The sequence below is a fragment of the Myripristis murdjan genome, chromosome 14, assembly GCF_902150065.1.
Source record: "Myripristis murdjan chromosome 14, fMyrMur1.1, whole genome shotgun sequence".
NCBI classification, from domain to species: Eukaryota; Metazoa; Chordata; class Actinopteri; order Holocentriformes; family Holocentridae; genus Myripristis; species Myripristis murdjan.
In genome coordinates, this window is record NC_043993.1 from 8,592,929 (window position 1) to 8,615,308 (window position 22,380).

Sequence of the window (22,380 nt, forward strand, 5' to 3'; positions counted from 1 at the left end):
GTCTTGGCTTTTAAATATACATACATATTTTTCATGAAATTATCCATACATTCCATACTGGTGAAGAAAGCTGGCTGCTGCCTTGACACATGTTTTGCTTCTGGCTGTTTCTGCATAAGCAAACGCTGAGTCCTCTTAAAATCTGTTATGATAAAAAGCTCTGCACTGGGTTTCCCCCTCATGATCAACACAAAATTGGGCAAAATATTTGGACCACCACAGTAGACATGTTTCTAGATGAGACCTGAAGTCGTTTGATTTTTACCTGGTAAGTACACTGCAATCATGGGGAGGAAACAGGTTGCATCCTAAGCCCTATAAGTTCAGTAGCAGGAAGGTGCCACTGACATTCAACAGTGTATCATCATGTGAGTGGGTGCTTATGTGTAAGTCTGTGCTTGAGTGTCTTATGTGTAATTATGTGTATAATTTGTACCCTGAGTCTGAGTATAACTCCTCCTGAGAGTTGTTCTTTGACAAGGAAGGAAGTGAGCCTTGAGCTCTCGCTGTAAAGGAGTGTTGCTCGGTGTTGTTAGAGACAAAGAAACAGACAAAGCAACAACACACAGGGATGAAGACAGATTTACAGAGAGAAATGGTGACAGACAGATGCGTGTACCGAGGCCCACAATGCCAGTTCCTGTTTTTCTCAGTCGTGCATCACAGCTTCTTCTTTAGAAGCACTTGTTGTATTTTTACTTTCTGTTTAACTCTCTGTACAGCTGAGTCCCTACAGAGAACTCAGTTGGTAGAGAGAGAGCTTTTTAGTATCATGACACTGGCTGAAACCAGGTTTTTGCAGGTTAATTTGGCAATTGGAACACAACAGTTAACTGATTGACAGCTGACTGATTTTGGACTTAGATAAATGTCAGTTTGTTGGCCAGCAAGTCATAGTATCTAGTCAGCAAACAGATGTTTACAAGAGTGATAATGTAGTGCAAAAGTGTAACTAAGTAAGACAATAGTTAACAAAGTAGTGTGAGTAAGTTATGATTGTATAAAAGTGACACCTCCTCATCATCTGGTTGACATGAGCTCCATTGCTCCATTTAGATTAAGGTGTAAGATGTTTTGACCTGTTACCATGCTTTCTCCAACTATGAGCACACAGTAATCAGTGTGAGCATGGTTTGCATGTAAATGTGGTTATTATCTTGTAAACATCTGGTTTGTATACGAGCTAATGCAAGTAGTGCAAACATGAGACTCTTGTACACTTGTAGTGACATGGAGTCACATCTTAACATGAACACTGGTTGCCTTGCAAATTATCCTCCTGGCTCCTGAGCTACATAGCTGACAAAGCCAACAAACAGATGCTTGGGTTACCTAAGCTGACTCGCCTCCAGTTTTATCATGTACACTTGGGCTAAAAATAAGATTTTACTGTTACTTCAAATTGTGAACCACACCTACTTTATCAGACTGTTAACTTCAATAAAAATAGTGTTACTATTACTCTACACTCAGGCCACATCAGTTAGTTACCTCATGTTGTCATTGTGATATATTTAGCCATTATTTGCATAGAGCCAGTTGTTAAGTGAAGGTGCCAGTCATGGTTGCTAGGACATCCATGTTGTTAGTGCAAGCCTCGGTGTTGTGTCTGTGCAGGTGCTGCTCCTGTACGTTCTCAAAATGACACATGTTCTGTGAGCATTAGTCACAGTTTCAAAGCACCAAAAGCTGTGGATCTTCTTCTGTGCGTCGTTCTCTGGACATCTTTTGGTCTGACTCAGACACATGCCGTGGCATTTCTTTTGTCATTTCAGGACTGCAGTTTTGAAGCAGGTCTTTCTGTTAGAACTGTCAAGCGGTGTTTTACACTCGGTAGACCTCAGAGAAAATGAGGTGGGAAATCACTGTCAGAGCACAGAGCGGTGAACGGGAGTAACACCCCAGTGCCAAATAGGTCTGCCCTGTTTATTTTTAAACTTTTAGCGTTTGTAGGCTGTGCTTTTTTTTCTTCTTCTTTTTTTTTTTTTTTTCTCAGATGTTTCACATAGACTCAGTGCAGCTTGGTGTAGTTTGGGAATGCAGAAAATGAGCTCTGTGAAATGGCATCTCTTAAAAGATTAGATTTGTCCCTTGAGAATGTAAAGAAGAATGGAATTAATGCATGGAACTGCTATGCATAGCTATGCTTGCTCAATTTCTCTTTTTCCATCCCATAAAAATTGCAATGGGGCAACTCCAAATATGTGATGTACTATAGAGTGAGCAAGCAAGCGACCGTGCCTGTGTCTGCGTGTGCTCAGCCCTTAGTGGGTATGCTTTGTATGCAGCCCGACCGGTTGGACCACATCTGTCACTACAGCCCAACAATGACATCATCCAGATTATTCCAAGAATTCCTTCAAGCCGGAAGAAAAAAAAATCTAGCTGGAGAAACTCTGATAAAAACACAAACCTTGTATTGACAAATACATATTAGTAGTTGCTTTTGGGTATGTACTGTAGTGTAAAATAGTTTAGATTTGTCAGTTAGTGCTATATTGAAGTGTTTTGAAAGATGTTTAATGAAACAAGAAGCAGATTTTGATTGGTGTTGAGTGGCATTAGGGAAGTATTTTGCACAGAAAATGATTGCAGCCAGTGATTAAACTTCCTTCTGATAAATGTTTAATGAAATACGTAATATGGGATGTTCGCTCAAAGAGGAATGTTATTTGACTACCATTTGCACGGCACTGCATAGAAAAGTAGTTTGGAAGCGACAATGTCAATATCTGGGACAGTCAACTACTTTATGTATCTCACAGTAGAATAATCAAAAATAGCAAATAAATACTGTATCAGGGTCAGTTTATTTTAATTTAATTTCAAGCATTGTTTTTGTCTTGCAGACGAGATCAGTCAGTAATCAAGCTTCTTTTTTTCCTCATGATCAGATAAGGAGATATACAGTAAGTGAAACATCAAGAGCTGGAATCAGAATAGCGTGCTGCCCATGCACATTTTGTCAGATCTCAGCCATGTTAGCAGAGAGATAAGATGTGAAACTGTCTTCAACACAGTCATGATAGTTAGGAATGCAAGAGGATATGTATCTAACCTCGGGGTTTGTCAGTCTAAGCCTCATAGGCGAGCATTGTTTTACCTGTGGATGATTGCCAAGCCTGACAGTCATCTCTTATCTTTTGGGTTTCCAAAAAAGTGTGTGGCTTCACCTGAGCGTGTGCATGCGTTCAGGTATGCATGCTTTCTTGCATATGTGTATGTGTGTGTGTGTGTGTGTGTTCTCAATGTGTGTACCATTATTCACTTTGTTTCTTGGATACAATTCTTCTGTGCGTCTTTGTGTACACTGAAACTCCGCACCCCACTCAATACCAGGTTGATGCTTTGACAGCGCTGTCACCGCTGCTAGGAGCCAATGGATAGATAGAAGACAGTCTTTTGTTATGGTTCTGTAACACATTAGTGTGTGTGTGTGTGTGTGTTCGTGCATGATTATGTAAGTATGAGCTCACATAGCAGGTATGCTGCGTGTCACTTAAGGTTGATCCCTGGGTGATTTGGCATCAGAGGGCCACTTATTAAACATTGTTATTAAAGAAGTGATTACACAGGCATAGATGTGTCACACACACTGATTCATTTATGCACTGTTTATAAAGTGCATATAAACACACAGACACACACACACACACAATACACACACTTGGAGGTTAATTTACCTCAACTCAAGTCCTACTCTCTACAGGAATATTATGAAATCTGAAGTTCTTCTCTTTATTTTGTTTGATCCCAAATTAGTTGCATGACATATTTAGAAGTTCCCTGACACTAATGTGTTGAAAGCTGTGTGTGTGTGTGTGTGTGTGTGTGTGTGTGTGTGTGTGTGAGAGGGAGAGAGAGAGAGAGAGAGAGAGAGAGAGAGAGAGAGAGAGAGAGAGAGAGAGAGTGACTATGTAAGGAGAGGAAATGAAAGGTGATTGTTGGAAGTTGGTCTTGGCCAACGGGACACCTTTTAGGGAGTGCTTTCTCCAACTTTTTCTGTCCACTCTTTGTCTCTCTCTCTCTCTCTCTCTCTCTCTCTCCCTCTCTTTCTCTCTCCCTCTCTCTCTCTGTCTGTCTGTCTCTGTCTCTCACACACGGCCTCTGTTTTACCTCACCGCTGGACTGGTATTTATTTGGCAGCGGGTCTCAGGAAGAGTGTGGAGTTACAGACTTGACAGTTTATAATCATACACCTCCATCTGAATCCAGCTCTTTGCACAGGATCCTTCTACTTTCGTGTGTGTGTGTGTGTGTGTGTGTGTGTGTGTGTGTGTGTGTGTAGTACTTTTACCACAGATGTTAGAGACATGTTTGACTGACCTGAGTAGGGAGTGCTGTCCAGGTAATGACAGTTAAACATTAGTGGTCTGCAGTCTACTAATAGAGTCAGACTGAGTTACTTAATGACTTTATTTGTCCACATGATGAAGACTAATGGATTTTTTTTTTCTTTTCCTCACAGTCGAGCCAGTATCCCTGTGTCTGTAGTAATAATTATTTTGAGTGGCTAATTTGTTTTGAGCTGTTTGTAGTTTATGTTTAATGCACTTGGCAGAACAGAAGTAGAATTGGCACTTCCAAGGTTTTTGGTGGACTTGTAACCTGTAGGAATAATATTGGTATCTAATCATGATTTGTCACAATCTGCTGTACTGTGTTTATCTGTTGATGTTACTCTATTATTCTGATTCATCTGGATCACATTGAGGGCTCTCTGCAGTTTGTGTCTGTCTGTCACACCTATGGAAAAGAAAAAGCTAAGGAGCTTGCATGCAAAAGTGATGTGAAAGTGTTATGATATTAATAGAAGGAGATGTAGTCACAGTTAAGGCGTAGCTGGGTATGTTTGGGGTTGAGGAAAGGTTCCATTTGTCCAAAACATTCACATGTTGAAATTACTTTATGGCAATGTTAATAGAGGTTATTACACCATAACTTTCTGCTGAGAGGCAATGTTCTCTTTCACACTCGGAAGGGAAGGGTCACTTGTTATCTTTCACTATAGCCTGAAAATCTTCTCATAACAAACCTTGCCTCCCTCTTCTGTACCGTCCTCCCCTGCCTGCACTTGGTTTTAGACCTGCCATGCCAAAAAGAGAGAAGGAAAAAAAAAGTTCTACTTCACATTTCAGTTTTTTTGTTGTTTTTTGATTACAAATGGATTTTCCAGTGACTTCCAGCGCTTTTTACCTGTTCTATTGATTTGCTGCTGTTATTTTATCCCTTTTACCCTCTCGGTGTAATATTTGCGATACATAAATTTAAGCACTTTTTACTGTTACTTGTAATGTGAGTTGTTCCTAAATCAGAGTGCTGATTTCTAAATGGCCAATGTAAACATGGGGATGCTGGGGTGCAGTATCCTGTTCAGATCTGAAACCTGTCTGCAAGTGCTGACTGATGCAAGTTGGAGAATCAAATACACCTTTTATATATCATAGTTCTCTTTGAACACGTTCAAAATATGGGTGTATGTCAGAATTATCAAGGAATGGTAAATGATCTCCACCGTAACTTTATAGATATTAGCTGTGCAAATGCACTGATGATATTTGACTCCTTAGAAGGTGATCTCTCCTGCCTGTTGGGGTTGTCTTGCCAACAGTAAAGCTGTCATATATTCACAGCTCTAGGTGAACCCTAACATCATCTTCTGTTCTTCCTTTCATTCCCCAGATCATGATCGAATTCTGCCCTGGAGGCGCTGTGGATGCCACAATGTTGGGTAGGTCTGCCTCTACTTTACCACTTACCTTTCTCTCTCTCTTTTTTTTTAACTCTATATTTATAGGCACTTCACCTTTCCTCCCATCATGACATGAGTCACCTTCTAGACCTGCAGCAGTGCCATGACTTATGCTAACCCTAATCCTGTCCCTTAAGCGCTGGCTCTGAGGAAATTACTCAGTTACATAACCACAATCACAGCCCCTGGATGTAAGGTGCCAAGCTATGCTGTTGTTTTAAATCCAATCTATATAGCAAAATATGGCAGGATATTTAGTGCATAAATGGGATAACAGCTGATCTTGAAGTTATAAACTGCAATCACTCCCACTGACTAAGAACAGGTGTGTCTTAGTATTTCATTTGTGTCGGGTATTAAAATTTGCAAGTCACCGACCCCATAGCTGTATTTTCATAAGCAGTTCCACCACAGTGGTAGCCCTTGGCCGGATCTGTTTTAAAATTTAGATGCCGATCATGTGTGGCTGTTTTACTAATTTCACATTCTTGGAGCCATTGCATTGCTTGGAAATCTCTACAAAGCAATCCGACACAGTGGAGTCCCCCCCGCCCCCGGTGTGGGAAATCCCCCTGGTCTGTTTTTACTGGGTAATCCACGTCCTCATATAACTGTCTGTACCCCCACTGCAGCTAACTAAACACAGAGGCAGTAGAATAAAGTCTGTAGAGTAGTACTGGCTTGCTTTTGTGAGGCGTTGGCTGATCTAGGATTACCGATCAAGCAACATGATCTCCAACAATATGATCCCAGATAAGCACAATTTGACATAGATTCACTACCTTGAGCTCTGAGAGGCTTGATACATAGCCATCCTAGTTTTACCTTGTAATGTTCTTGTGGAGTTCACACACTGGTTGCTCAGGGGGCTCAGACCTCAGGACTTCTTACAGCTGGGATTGTATGCACAGTAAATTGGGAATGTGCAAGGTGTGCACAGTAATCTAGCCCTGTGAAAACACCATTTTACCATTTTGGGTTTTCAGCTGTGAGTTTATCAGGAACTAAATACTTAATCCTTGTTTCCCTGTCACTATTCACTCTCTGTTCCTGACTCTCCCATTCTCATCTGTTTCTTACCACACCTTTTCTCTGCCTCCTGATCTCTTCCACTCTCCTATCCCCTGTTTCCCCTCTGTGTCTCATGTCCCCCCCTGAACCCCTCTGCCCTCCATTAGAGTTGGATCGTGGGTTGATGGAGCCGCAGATCCAGGTGATCTGTCGCCAGATGCTGGAGGCTCTGGACTACCTCCACGGCATGAAGATCATCCACAGAGACCTCAAGGCTGGCAACGTCCTCCTCATGCTGGATGGGGACATCAAACTGGGTGAGGTTTCAGGAAAAAAAAAAAAAAAAAAAAGAATCAAGTGGTGTCCAGTGCACACAGTCTCCCACATGATATCTTTTATGTCCTCAGGCGGGCTCTGTAGAATACTATTGCTGCAGGAGGGTGTAGTGATTCAAGTGTTATTCACAAGATACAGTGAACTTGTTTCTGACTTTTTCCTTTTTGAAAGTTGTGAGAGCTACCAGCATGCTCCATTTAGATAGCCCAGCCAGATACATTAACAGCCCCAAGTAAATATACAAAGTTGGCTTTGAAAATGATTGTTCATCATTGAGGTGTTCAAGTGATGATCTGTCAGTGATAGCACAAATTGAATCAAGAGGCATAGTAAGAAACATAGCTATACAATATATTTAGAGGATGGTCCCATTTGTCATTGATGATCCGATGGACAATTCGAGATACTCTCAGATAATTTGGTACACACACAGTCTTTAATGCACTTTACAGTCTTTGTGCAAAGTTTTTTGAAATCAGACATGTTCCAGGGAAAAATTACATTTCATAATACAGCAAACACCTTATATTTTGTATTAGGTGTATGTTGTACTTGCTTTACTAAAGTAGCCAAAAAGAAAAAGAAAAAAAGAATAGGTTTTACTTAAGTAAGATACGTTGTTACCTGGATAAAATATGAGATATAGTACTTAAAAACAGGTAGATATAAAGTAGGAGACATAGCTTACACAGCACATTGCAGAGGCAGCTAATTTAAAATTAGCTGCATGTTGTTGCCTTAACTTGATCAGTGATAATCAGATCATAAGATGTAGTTAATATTGCAGTATCAAATTACAAGTTAATGCCAGCTTCATGTGTTTAAGCTCGGGTGACAAACTGTATTGCCTGAGAAAAGTGTCTCTGTGAATGGTCACTAACGCAGCAACCCTCACCGCCTACTGGTCCAAAACGGTTATCTTGAACTTTAAAAGCATCCCTCTCGGGGGTAAAGAGCCTGTCCGAGGAAACATTGTCTTCCGCAGAGTACTAGAACTGGAATTCTCCCCCGTCGATGTTCCAGAACACTGGCCTGATGCCCCGTGTTCCGCTCACATGCCATTCCAGAACGTTGGCTCAGCTGTGAGATGACCTCTGACCCCTCTGTTGTTGGGAAGACAGTGCTGGGCATAAACATTTGGCATTTGATACATTGTCTGCCGGGTTTAAGTGTGGGGTAAACGCACCATTTCGAGCCACAGTAACATAAATCTTACATGATCTAAATGCGTACCATGCTTTTCTAAAAAGTGTGACTGTTGCAGCTTGCATTAGAATGTAGTATTTACAGAAAAAATACCATTGATATCATAAGTGTTTACTCACTCGTTTGTATTTAACCTCATAACTTGTAAAGCAAAGATTATTATTTAGGTCATTGTAGAATTAACAGAATTACCAGACATGAGGGTTATCATTTGGACTAAATTTCTGAGAGGCAAGGTTGTGTACAATGATCTGTTAGAATAAACTCTCCGTATTCTTGTACCCTATTACATTTCACTGAACAAGACAAGTCCATCACCAGAATGGCGCTTGTATTACTAATACTTGGATAAACATCACATTCTCAGTGCACTTTGTAAGTTATCTTTGGAAAGTGGCTCTGTTGTCTCTTTGTCTTGCATGAATGTTGACACACAGACACACACACACACATAAACATACACACACACACACACACACACACACACACACACACACAAACTCATGCACGTACAGGGGTCCTGTGCCCCTCTTGAGGCTCTGCAGGAGGATCATAAGAGAGCATTGTGTGGGAAAGCTGCATTCTGAGAAGTTTTCTCCTTTCATATTCTAATTTATGGACTGTCTGATGATTCTTCAGCATTCCTGACATTGTCGAGCTGTAGGTTTGTACCCAGCCAAATGGTCAGTATGATTCCTGTTAAAGCATAGCTTGCCTGACAAGCCAACACTGTGTCTGATTGTTATAGATGCTTTATCAAACTGTCATAGAGGTAGAGGGGAAAAAGAAGTATCTCACTGCTACGCTGTTTTCTTGGGCCTTCAGGGATGAAGATTAAACTGATTGTGCTGTACAATGAAAACAGTATTCTTTCAAGTCTAAGTCAATTTATTTTAATTGAATTCAACATGTTTATGGCCCCACAAGAGATATTTGGTTTAGCTATGCTTATGTATTTTTATTACATATCTTTATTTTTAACTCTAATTGAATTTTCATTTACGCATTTTCCCAGGCACTCCCTCATTGAATCTGAATGCTCGTTAAAGGCCTTTCCCAATGCCTCCCATACTTCTTTCAAAACACCACAACTAGATATAATCACTGGGAGTTGCCTCTCTTAACTCACTACGTCATGACACTTGCTCGTTTAGAGCCTCCTGAGATGTCAAACTACATATTAATGCAAACAAGGCAGCAATTAACTGAATCTGAACACCCTGTTTTTATATTCACAAAGGATGGGATCAGTTCAGTCTACTCCTATGACCAATTTAAAAAAAAAAAAAAAAAAAAAAAAAAAAAAGCTCTTTCTACCTGTACATCTGTGTGAATTTAGTCAGCGAAAACTGCAACTAAAATATTTGTCAACTGCTGACAGACAGACCTACCATCAGACTGACTGACATATGCCCCAAATTACCAGCAAGGCCAAAAAAATCCAGTCACTGAATCCAGTTTGTTTTCTCTACTATCTCAGTCCAAACATATTCATGCATAATGAATAAAAGTTTAAGTAGCATAAATCGCAACCGTCTGGTTGACCACATTGGCTTTCCCAGTGATTACCTTTTGCACAGAACAGTAGAATAACAGGTCCTCAAATTCGAGCTCATCTCTTCACAAATCTAAGATTGCTCAAGGGTAGAGTTGAGAGTATCATGTGTAATATAAGACAGCAGTACATTGTTATGTTTATAAATACAGGGAATTATGGCTAAATTAAATAATAATAATAAAAAAATAAGTAGACTAATAGAATCATAGATTTAGTTGATCTAACAGTAACTTGACTTAATAAAGATAAAATTACTAAAACATGACTAGAACTGAGACTAGACTAAATCCAATGATGCGTGTCAAAATCAGTGCTGCTGTATATGTGTCTAAAAAACCTCAGACAAGACACCACAATCCTCAGTCTTGGTGTTTCCACTGTGTTCTGAGACAACACTCCTATTCTCAGAAAATTGATGTAATATGTGTCAAAGTCCTCTGTGCTTATGTTCTGAATGCAGTCAGAAACCTGTTAGCTTTTTTTACTCTAGAGGGTCTATTCTTGTCTGCTGATTGTTACGTGATGTTGTGGTGCGTCATAAGAGCCCTCAGGTGTATTTGAAATGTACTGCTTTTGATTATGGCAGTGCCTCTTGAGAAGCATACCCTTGGTGCTTAAACCTGGGATGGAAGCATTGATGTGCAGGACAAATGCTTTAGGTAGTGCTGAGGAACGGCTCGGCCTGAGAAATGCCCTGGTATTGTTTCACTGATTACAATAGGAGCCCCTTTTTGCCAGGAAATACTAAAATATTTGTTTGGCCTTGGAATTCAAAATGATTCACTGTGCTAGGAATGCTGCCTATTAGGGCTTGACAATACGGTTAAAAATGTTTATTGTGATTAATTTTATAGATACTGTGATTACGATATGATTCTCATTTCGGTAGGAATGATCATTTTTGTATTCTATTTGTCTTTATTTTGATTGGAAAAGCTATAAAAATGATGATGGTGTGATCTTTGATGGAGTCTATACCAAACTAACATGTTTTCCTCCATCTGGAAAATACAGTTTGCTGGCCAGGGCGTCTTTGTAGCACTATGATACATTATTTGAAACAAGGTTTTGTAACATATTTTATCAGAACTGCAGCCCCTGTAATTTGGATATTGCACTTGGCCATATTGCAATTCCCATAATATTTTGATTAATTGTTCCGTCTGGCTTCCTATTTGCCATTTTTCCAAAAAGTGCTGTTTGAGCTAAAAGGTTTGCTTTGCATGGAATGATCATGATTCTCTAGAGGATCCTTGAAGTGGCCTTTGTAGAATCACAATCAGTCATTTTATTGTCACATTATACTGTATTAAGAATAAGTCATTACTGTTGCACAAGTGTTTTACTATAGTATGTTCCTTGAGCCTCTGAAACCTCAGCTGAAATACTGAAATACAGTGCGTGCCATAATCCTAGTTTGTGTCTTTAGTTCTGCAAAGACTCGACATGCAGCAGTCCAAATGATATGTTTGACTGGCAATTCAAGGGCATTTGGATTATTGTCAAGTGAAACCAAGACAGTCACTGAAGTCCCTGTAATAGAACATGCCAGTTTGTAATTGAAGCAGTTAGTCTCCTGTCTTATGAGAAAATCCTTGAGCCTCGGCCAAACACTTCTCTAATCTCAACCCAGGGTGTGCCACAAGTCATATTCTGACAGAAACATGTTCAGCCAAAGTCAAAACAACACCCCTGTAAGCTCAGGGTCATGAACAGGGAACGGGGACTGTCTGTTTGGGACACAGGGCTTCGGTTATAAATTCAAGTAGTCAGCTTTGCACCTCTGTCCGCCATGATGTCATGACAGCTTTACTGCTAGAAACATATCTGTTCACCCGCCTGGGGGGGAAAAAAAGAGAGGATAGGAGGTTTAAGCTGGGTTATCAATCATCCTCTCTTGCTAAGAAATACAGCCTCTGAATGTCTTTATGCTTTCTTATCCTGTCTTTTTGTTGTTTCACTTCCTTCCTGTAGCTGATTTCGGGGTGTCGGCGAAAAACACCAAAACCTTACAAAGAAGAGATTCTTTCATTGGAACGCCATATTGGTGAGTCACACATACACTGTGCCTGAGAACACCAAGTTAAAAAAAAAAAAAAAAAAAAAGGATTTCACTAACTGCTTTGTGTGAGCTAAACATGCAGGGCATGATCACTTGGTAAGAGCAGACTTCCTTCTACTCGTGATACCTTGCATAATACTTGAATGTGTTTGTACACACACACACACACACACACACACACACACACACACACACACACATATAGTTGTCTGCTCAGCCCAAAACCTAAATGCTCCATTGTTTTCACAATAGTGCAGCTCTCTTTGCAATGCCTGTGCACAATTTATAAAGTCCCACACTGCACTGATATTACTCCGAACCTTGTTTCATAGTGCTATTCTGTGTGTGAGGTAAGGTTGGCCAGAGTTAACGATTGACTAAAATACCGTTATCAGTCAGGAATACCCTCCCGGCAACAATGACAACTCAATCCTTCCCTTATGCTACACAAGACTGGGTAGAGCTGAATAGAGACTGTCTGGGTGTATACCTTTCACTGCATGTACTGATTACCAAAGTCAATATGGAACAGGGAATAAACACTAGTTTCTTTACATTTCTTAAGTAAATCTTAGAGCTGAGATTGTGGCTCTGTGCTATGAGAGCCATTTTGCAACGTGTGGGCAAACACACTGATTGGAGAAGTGTGCTTGGTGTTGACACATGCAGAAGGTGAGTAATGAGGGTGGGTCGGTGCCTCTCAGTCATCACCAGCTAGTCACTGGCTGCCGTCATTCAGAGGGATGAGGTAGATATGCTTTCAATTACAGTTTAAAGACAACATCACATACTTAAAAACCATATTGGCACTGCTTTCTCTTTATGATATGCTGTGTCAATTTATGGTTGTGTTGCCAAGTTGTTAGATAAACCTTTGAAACAAATCATGTTGTAAAAATGCACATTTACTGCTCCAGTTAGTTATTAGCTCTGTCCCCTTGTTATTTCTAATGCTCAATAACACATATGTTTAGCTGCTTATTATTATGACACATTTCTAGGGTGAAAACTTAAAAAGTTTTTAATTATCTGATATTGGCCTTGAGATGCACATAAAATAAGAATGAAACACATGAGCAGCTTCCAGAATGTGGTAATCCCAGATAGTCAGCTGAGGAGAATGGTGACATCATGAATGCTTCATCAAAGTTCATCCTTTCTTTTCCTTATTATTGTATTTAACTTTTTGGCAGTCTATAATCTTTTGTCTGTGATATACATACATGTGCTGCCTTCACGCTGAAACTGCAATACAAGTATTGCACTTAAAAATCACACTATACCTTTTGAATAAGCATGTGCTCTTCATTTTCTAATATATTCATAGTTTAAACATTACTTGCATCACATGGTCATTTTTATTTTATCCAAAACCATGTCTCAGAAAAATCACATGCTGGACATTCCATACAATTTTATAAATGAGTTCATTGTGTTGATGTACATGAATGGTGTTTGTGCAGAGGGTGACACTGCACAACACCTTGGCTACTGCTTTAAAGGGGCACCATGCAAAGTTGCTGATGGGCAGTTAAAGTGAGGACTAAAGGTTCCTTGTCTCAACTGACCCTCAGCATTTTGACCAAGTGCACGTTTAATCTTGGTCTGAGTATAAACATCATTAATGTGCACTGAAGGTCTCATGGTAATTTTGCTGTCAGAGCTCAGATTGGTTTGTGTGAGGTTTCAATGACCTGCATTTAAGTGCAAACTCCTTAAAAAAAGTTCACTGTTGTGTTATCTTGGTGGTTGTGTCCAGGATGGCTCCGGAGGTGGTGATGTGTGAGACAATGAAGGATGCGCCGTATGACTACAAGGCTGATATCTGGTCTCTGGGAATCACTCTGATCGAGCTCGCCCAGATTGAACCCCCACATCATGAGCTCAACCCGATGAGGGTCCTGCTGAAAATAGCCAAGTCGGAGCCTCCCACCCTGGATCAGCCACATAAATGGTGAGACCTGAGTTTAAAAGCAGTCAGCTGAGTTATACACGTGGGTCATGAGTCATCTCATGTAAAACAAGTCACTAAGAGCAGAAAGCTGGGTTTTATTGCAGAGAAAGTGGGACAATTATCTATAAAAGATAACGGCATATAAACACTGGAACACCTTCAATTTGCAGCCCGGTTTGCACAGTCCAGGTCTCCTTGCTTTCAGCACTGACCGTGAGAGATGAAAGCATTAGCTTTCACCTTGTTCCACCTGTGAAGTCGATTTCATGAAAAGACCAAGGGAGCATTCCGAAATTTTTTTGCAGTCAGTGTGTAGCTTTTTCCAATCAGTTTTATGAGTCTGAGTGTTCCTTTGCAGCAGATATAGCAGTGTAGCTGAAGTTATCATGCATTGAATGTGGAGCTCGGGATGGGTGGCTTATTCATCATCACTGCTGAGAGTTTTGTTTGTATTTTGGAATGTAAGTGTTACAGAACCAGAGTATTAGAGCCTGTTGAGACTTATGCGGCCAACCAATACCAATGTCACATTCCTGGAAATGTTCTGCTCTCTATTTGCTATGTCATGAAGTGATCTAAAGAAAGCGCCCCACCCTGCCCTTCTCCAACCCTCCTTCCCTCCCTCCTCTCTTCATTCCCCATGTTTTGATTAATGCCTTTTCCTTGTGTTTACCCAAGGTCACAGGAGTTTAAAGATTTCCTGAAGAAAGCTTTGGATAAAAACCCAGAGAGCCGGCCGACTGCAGCACAGCTATTAGAGGTACGTCCTGACACAATGGGGAACCATAACTTGGTGAATATTGTGCAGCTTGGCGCTTTGATGTATGATAGGGCATTGCCTTTACTCTGTCCTTATCTTGCACTCACACAAACACACACACACACATGCACAAACATACAAAACCTTATCAGTTAATCTTCTATTTTAAGACATCAATGGAATGATCTGTGCCAAGGAAGTGAGTGGTGCCATGCAGACAGTGCGGACATGGTGGAGGCAGGGAAGAAAAAGAGATATTGGAGTTCGGAAAGGGGCAAGGCCAGACAAAAATCAGACGAGGCACAGGAGAAGAGTGTGTGTGGAACAAGACAAAAAGTGAGATCACAATTGAGAGGGGGTTGCAGAAAAAAATGAAAGAAAAAAGGTGAACAAAGGGGAGGTTCAGGATATACAGAAGATGATTCAGCTGATGGGTAACCAGGCCCTCTCCTTGAACACTCAAAAAAGTTTTTTGTCTGAAAAATAGCACACATGGGACATTGGGGCCTCATGTCAGTCCAAGTGGACTTTGACTTGCAGTAGCTTTGCCAATAAATTTTAGGAAAAGGCAGGCGCCAATTTTCTCCGGCACAAAAGCTCATCTCTGAAAGCTGTTTTGATGTCTGAAGAGGAGCTTTGACAAATGATCCATGGGATCGTCCTCTCAAAATCCATGAATCTGGAGATGAAGAGAGAGGGAGAGGGGGAAAGAATGGAAGAGAAAACAAGGGAGAAGGGAGGGGATGAAAGAGAGAGAGAGAGGGAGAGAAACATGTATTAAAATTCAAGAGCCACAGTTTCCTGTCTGCATCCCACAGCTGAGGGAATGCCAACTATTTACATTCCGGATCCCAGCCAATAGCATGTCTGGATTACTGTGAGCTCGCCACCTCTGGCCAATTACAGAGAGAGGGAGACAAATATCCTAGGCTGAGGCCTTTTGGGAATTCTGCATGTGCACTCCAGCGGGGGAGAGACGGGCGCGGCACAGTTTTGGTGCCGTGCCGGAGGTTTCAGATGGTTATCGTGCCTGCCGCTCCTTACGGCTGTCAGATAGCATTTAGATAGCTTTACAGTGATGGAAATAAGTCCCGCTGAGTAATGGATGTTGACGGATGAGTTTCGGCTGCAAACCACCATCAGTTTATATATCGCCTTTCAGGTCGGCATTATCATACCACTTAATAGCTGGATGGTCTGAATGTGAAAAACAGATGTAGTACAGTAGAAAAATAGGCAAACCATGATGAAACATAGATAGCAGAGTCAGGGGTGTTGGTGGATATACTTTATGTGATGTTTACGAGTGTGTCGGGGAGGAAATGAAGAGAGGAAACTAGATAAAAGCATGGTCATCAGTCCTCTTTACAGAGTGTACATGAAGTCATGGGTATGAACTGAATATTCAGTTTCTTTCTGTCTCTCTCCCTCACTCGCATGGAATGTATACAAAACAATGTGATCCTTAGTCATTGTGGCTGACGGGAGACCATCTGCATGACTAGTACCAATTATATCGTACAAAGCTAGTCCTTTGGGCTTCACATTTCTCTGGGTTTTTTGTTTTTTGCCTGCATAGCACCCCTTTATATTTAATGGACAATCAGTGTGTCCCTGCCTTTTTCCTTTTTTAAATATTTCTTGTCATAGTACACCTGTATGTCAGGTAACTATTGGAATTATTACTCTGCTTGTCTTGTTAGTACTACTTTATCTCTCATACTAGGCTTTGTGGCTGTTTCCCACATTCTTCGGTCATTACGATACACCTAACTCTGCCCTCCCTGCTGTCCCCTCTCCTACTACTTTGGTACCCAGATGGCCCATAAGGTTCACATTTAACCATTTCACGCCCTGTCACCGGGCACCCATGCGTGTAAGACCCAAAATGGCCATACACACTGGGTCTAAACTAATGGAAACATCAAAGGGAGGACGTAAGCCCCACTGATCCACATCTTGACCCAAAATGGCGGTGAAATAACATCACTGGATCCAACAGGGCCGCTTTACCACACCATCAGCCTTTTTGTTCCTTTGATTTGCCCGACCGAAACAGGGTTTTGTTTGAGCAAGGGTGGTCTGGGTTCAGTTATAATAATAATCAGTTGGAAGTTAAAATCTCAGAAGTACGCTACCGCTGGTATTCAGATGACAGTAGTATGGATACATTGGTAACCCTTGTCAAAACATTAATTCTGCTTTACATATCAGCCCATTTTTTCAGTCCAGTTAATGAATTCCACTGAATAATGTAGCGTTGGTTTGGGCCACTGAACAGGAATGTTTTTATAACCCATTTTTGTCCAACAGACACATGGCAGTTTTAGTATTGGATAAATTGTGATACCCTACAGTATTTTGGCTGTTGTACCAATACAATTCAGTGCCAGTGCTGACACTAGTAGCACCCGTATCTGATATTGATTTAACTCAAGAAAGTAGGAATTTCCATTTAAACAAATTAAACAAATAGAGCTAGTGCTTTTTACTCAGTTCAGGATCTCGTTTGAATCCATTTTCCTTGGGCAACTTTTTCCTCATGTCCATGCTTAACATTTAGCTTCGACTGTTACTCTGACCAAGAAATAAGAAAATTCCTCTACAAGAAAGCCCAGCAAGCCGCTTTACTGTTGAGGCAGGAAAGGAGCAGCTGTCATATATACAGAGCAGTGAGGGTGTTTTGTGCGTTTACACTTAAATGCACATGTACACTCCCTGCATCACCACCACTATCACATCCGCTTGTGAGAGGAAGAAATACTTTGCTTTGTGAATAGAATTCCAAGTCATAGGAAATTTGAGGCACTATGGGCACACAAGTGTAAATCTTTTCTAAAAGACTACTTTCATGTTTTTTAAGGATTTGTGTGTTTGGCTTCCTGATCACAGCCCTTTAACTTTTTCAGCTCGCTCGGCAACAACACAGGCCCCTGTGGTTTCAGCAGGCTGATGGTTGATCTCTCTGTGAGAGAATGTTCTCAGGAAGTGGTGGTGCAGCTTTGGTGGAGCCGGAATCGTTTCACTGTGTCTTGAATTACTGGTATGCCCTCTCTGTACCTTAGTAGCTGGGTATCCGCCTAGGTTTATTCATGAAAATTTGTCAATATCGCAAAAAAGTTCATGCTCATGTGGAATCCCATTTCGATGACATTTTTTTTGTGGTTGTGTTTTTTGAGATTGCTAATCTAGCAGTCAGGAAGCCTGATTTTCATGCTGTAATTTTGCAACATTTCAAGAGTATACTTAAGATTCAGTTGACAATGAAATGGAAGCATAGTGTCGCATTATTTGAGCATATGACTATTTGTATCACGAATCCTTGAGTCTGTGATGCACTAAATCATACCACTAAAACAAGATAGATGATGAAAATGATTAAACAATACCTACCAAATAATAGACATTTTATCATAATTTATCATAACAATGCATTAAGTGTTTTCTGTTTTATCCAGAAATTCTCCAAGTTGTGTATGTGTGTATTAGGCCTCTATATTGAAATTTGATGTTCTCATACGATGTTAATGTCTATGATTTGGAAATTGCATAATAGCATATAATACACAGTGCCCTTTGTCCTGGTGATGAGAAGCAGCATCACTTTGCAGTATTGCTTTCCTGTGTTGCGCAGTCATCTAGCCTCTGCAGTGGAATAAACTGCTAGATGGCACTCACCATCTACCTGAGTCATCAGAGAATAGATGACTGTTGTTTGTCATCTGAGAAGTTAAAAGCTGAGGCCTAATGCACTCCTCATGGACAGGACCCAGCGCCTGTGCCCGCACGCACACACACACACACGCTCTCTTCATAATCCTGCTCTTCTTGTAGCCTTATGCTTTGCCAGCTGTACCAATTAAATTACACTATAGTGCATAGCATCTAAATAATAGATGATAGCTCTTTTATCCATGGTACACTCACCTTTTAATTTAGCTTTTATTCTCTCAGTGCTCACCACTTCACTGCCTCATTCTAGTCATGGCAAAACACCTTTGTCTTCTTGGGCATTATAGGATATCTATGTGCTTGTTGTTTTAAGAATGTGATAGGTTTAACATTGTTTCTTCAGCATGTGAGTCATACGGGCAGTTGTATTGCCGAACCACTGTTGCTGGAAGCATTAAGGCAGGGCCTGTCGGGTGGCATATAGGGTTTCTCCAACAGTGAAAGTAACATCGAGCCTCATCCTTGTTGTTTGTTGTGTCTCACTCCTGCTCCTCCAGTAGCTGCTCCATGGTTTCCATCATCCAAATTACATGCTTGTAATGAGTGCAGAAGTTTTTTCCCCCCTTTATTTTATTGGTTAGACTGACTTCCTCTAGCTTTTTTTCTAACCACATGAGTTGCACATTGTCTCCGTTCACTTTGTAGCTTTTGACCCACTTCCTGCAGGCTTTCACTTTTGTTATAACTTCATTGAATGCTAATCCATCTTATATTGTGACACTTTAAATGTTCAGTCATTTAAACCATTACCAGCATATTTTCCAGCACATATCTCATGGCCATCTATTGTTGCTCTTTCCTGTTTTTACTGCTTGCATCATCCCTCAAGCAATTTTCTGATGTTTGTCCTATGGGTGATTCATGGTTGTCTAATGATGTTTGTCCACATGGGAGATGCAACAATCTCTTTGTGCTCTTGGCATCCCGTAATTAAACACTGTTTTATGGTGTTGATTCTGTGGGTTCATCAAGCTTTTCAGTCTCTCTCCCTCCTCGTTCTTGCAACATCCAAATGTTTACCACTGGATATTTGTGACTTAGGTTGAGTATATGGTGCACAGATTAAAATTGGAAAACTGAAAAAATAAATAAATGAAATCATAAGAGTGATGTCTTTTTTCTTTTCCCTTCAGAAAAATATAGTCTGTTGTTAATTGCTGAATAGTCCATGCATTTTGTTTGACTGGTTTTGTTTGAACACCTGTATGTCTCTGTGTCCTCAGCACCCTTTTGTGAGCTCAGTGAAGTCCAACCGGCCGCTGCGGGAGCTGGTGGCGGAGGCCAAGGCTGAAGTCATGGAGGAAATCGAGGACAATAGAGAGGAAGCAGAGGAGGACGACGCCACCGAGCTCACTGTGGTACCAAACCTGGATCCTTTCTCTTTTCAGTCCATTCAGATGCTATTTTTTGTTTCTAAAAGGAGAGCGGGGAGTCCAATGTCCTCCAGTAGTGTTTTCTATGAGGCTCTGCTGCCATTCAGTCCACAGTGCCATCTCTGGGCGCTCTTTCTGCTCTTCTAGTGTACCCCCACCGATGTTCAGCTTTCTCAGTTCGGGTACTAAATAGGTCATTTTTTCTCTCATCTTTAGACAATGGCCAGTGGAGAAAAAAATAGTGCTTTTTTAGTCATGTAAAAAAACACCTAAAACAGGCCCACAACCTATCCCAGGTATCGATCTATACATCACAGAATAGAGTCTAATTTCTAATTTCATCTAACATCCACCTGTCTTTATACCATCCACCTGTCCTTTTCATATATGTGTTTCTATCTGTGGACTGAGAAACACTGCAAAAAGGATCCATCTTAAGATTTTTTTTTTTTTTTTTACATTTTCTTGATACTTAGAAGAGTGATCTGCTGTTTTCTGCCGTTTCAAGGAACTCCTGAACTCCTGAATCACACCTTTGATACAAAAGTGCAGTAAAAGGTTCTTAATATTGAGAGTGGCAGTTAAAAAAAGGCAAATAATAGCAATACAGACATAACACACACAAATAATGTGTCTGCACATAGAAAATCCCTGAAATCTAATTTTAAAAGTGCAAAAACAAAGCAAGTAGTATAAATTAGGTCAAAAAAGTGGGATAAAATAAAACAGAAATAGGAGAATAAACTTGTTGACTGGACAATAAGGAAATCACTCAGTAAAACAGTTTTAAAAAAAACTAGACAGATGATTTGAGCCATTGTTGAACAGTATCTAGCGTTTTAGCTGCCCTCACGTGCCCTTGTCAACATTTCCTGTCTGTGCTCTGCTTGCCAAAAGATTGCAGTAAGCGTTTCTAAATCTATAGAGGGCGTTGGACTAGAAAGCGACGGTGTGCTCTTAACCAGCCTCAGCACAAACACAGGAACAGAAAGCGGAACACTGGCATTCAGCCACACCCACAGAGCGAGGTTAAATATAGGTGCTGCCTTAGACCTTACACGTGTGCTCAATAGAAACGCTATCACCTCACAGCATCTGATGGATTGAATTGTTTAAAATCTGACATTGCTCTGCCAGCGCAGGTTGACCCCTAAAGAAACAGGGGGTCACAGCCAAAAGGGATGTGAAATATTCTTCTACAGAACTACAGAAATGTGTTAAGCATGGAACTGAATTTTCCTCTTCTCAACACAAAACGTATTTATTATGAGTAGATTATTGCACCTTTCTGCCTTTTGTTTCAAATTGATGATAAAACCAGCCATTTTACACAGAGTAATTTAGAAAATGAACAAGACTGATTCAAGTTCTGCTGGTTTGACTCATGCCTGAGCAGTGAGCAGAACTGACTAACAGAATAAATTTACCATCTATAGCCTAAAATGAGGTATTTTAATCTGCAAAGTGCTGTTGTTTTTTGATGTCTTCCAAACATCACTTCACTTCATTGTCTGTTTTTTTTTTTTTTCAACAAACAAACCTGTCTTGCTGCTGCAGGAAATGTGAAAAAGCACCACTTCCTGTGCAATAGTGCATTTTTCCTAGGAAAGCCCTGCTAGACTCTGAGTGTTTAGAAGAGTAAATGTAAAAATTTTCATGAGCTATCTGTAGCATGAATCGCTATTATATGAGATTAATTGGCAATAAGACTTTAGGCTAAGTTATGCCATGTTATGTACAAAAATAAATAGAAATGCCTGTCATTTGTAATATTAGAGAAAGGATCTTTGTGCCTTGCTCAGTCTGGTCTGTTGAAATGTTGGCTACACTGTCCCCGCAATTTCCAGTGGTACTGCTCCATTTCACCTTTCCAAATGACATTTACTTATATGAATATGTTCCAAATTATTACTTAAAAAGTTTCTTCTGTACATTTTAAGTATATGGCCTGGTGATCAAGAAGAGCAGGGCTGCCAACTCTAAACTTCAGGTTTCTTCATCACTTTGCATCACAAATGGTTTGCACTTTACTGCTAGAACTTCATCTATGCTCATGTCTTCTCCAAGATGACACACACACACACACACACACACACACACAGGCGTAGGTACACTGACACATGCAATAAAATAGGAAACTGATTCAGTGTTGTAAACACCCGGCAAGATCTTGGCACCCAGCCAGGCAGTCAGCAGGCCTGCCCAGTCCAGCTGTATATCACACACAGCGAGACGAGATATTTTCCAGGGACCATTAGGAAGGCTTGACCTGATCATAAAGATCTCTGATGGCATTGTTTACCCATGCTGGGCAGACAGCATTATTTCATGTTGCAGAATTGCTCAGTTAGCCAGATAGTTGTACACATAAGAAATAACTGAAATCTTGGCTTCAAGGCAATAGGCCTGTACAAAGCTTTATTTTGAAAAATCCTATAAAATTATTGGCAGTCATGAAATACCCTCAAGGTCCCTCTCTTCCTGCAACTGTAATTTACACAGGTTTTTCATCTCTAATTATTACTGCTACTTATTACTGAACAGATAGCCATCTCAGTCCAGCTTCAGAAGGGAAACAAGCAGCACAGGAGTATAAACAGGAATTACTGCATTCCTACTAAACCAAAGGTCAAGTC

At 40.6% G+C, this 22,380-nt stretch overlaps 1 protein-coding gene across 1 annotated transcript in view; it reads left to right on the forward strand.

The window, feature by feature from the left end:
• stk10 (serine/threonine kinase 10) overlaps positions 1-22,380 on the forward strand; it is a 53,519-nt gene that overhangs the window by 19,424 nt on the left and 11,715 nt on the right. Inside the window, exons 3-8 of the mRNA XM_030068340.1 lie at positions 5,683-5,731; positions 6,931-7,080; positions 11,838-11,910; positions 13,685-13,879; positions 14,558-14,639; positions 19,595-19,729. Of these exons, the coding sequence (XP_029924200.1) occupies positions 5,683-5,731; positions 6,931-7,080; positions 11,838-11,910; positions 13,685-13,879; positions 14,558-14,639; positions 19,595-19,729 (684 nt within the window). The remainder of the gene's footprint in view (positions 1-5,682; positions 5,732-6,930; positions 7,081-11,837; positions 11,911-13,684; positions 13,880-14,557; positions 14,640-19,594; positions 19,730-22,380) is intronic.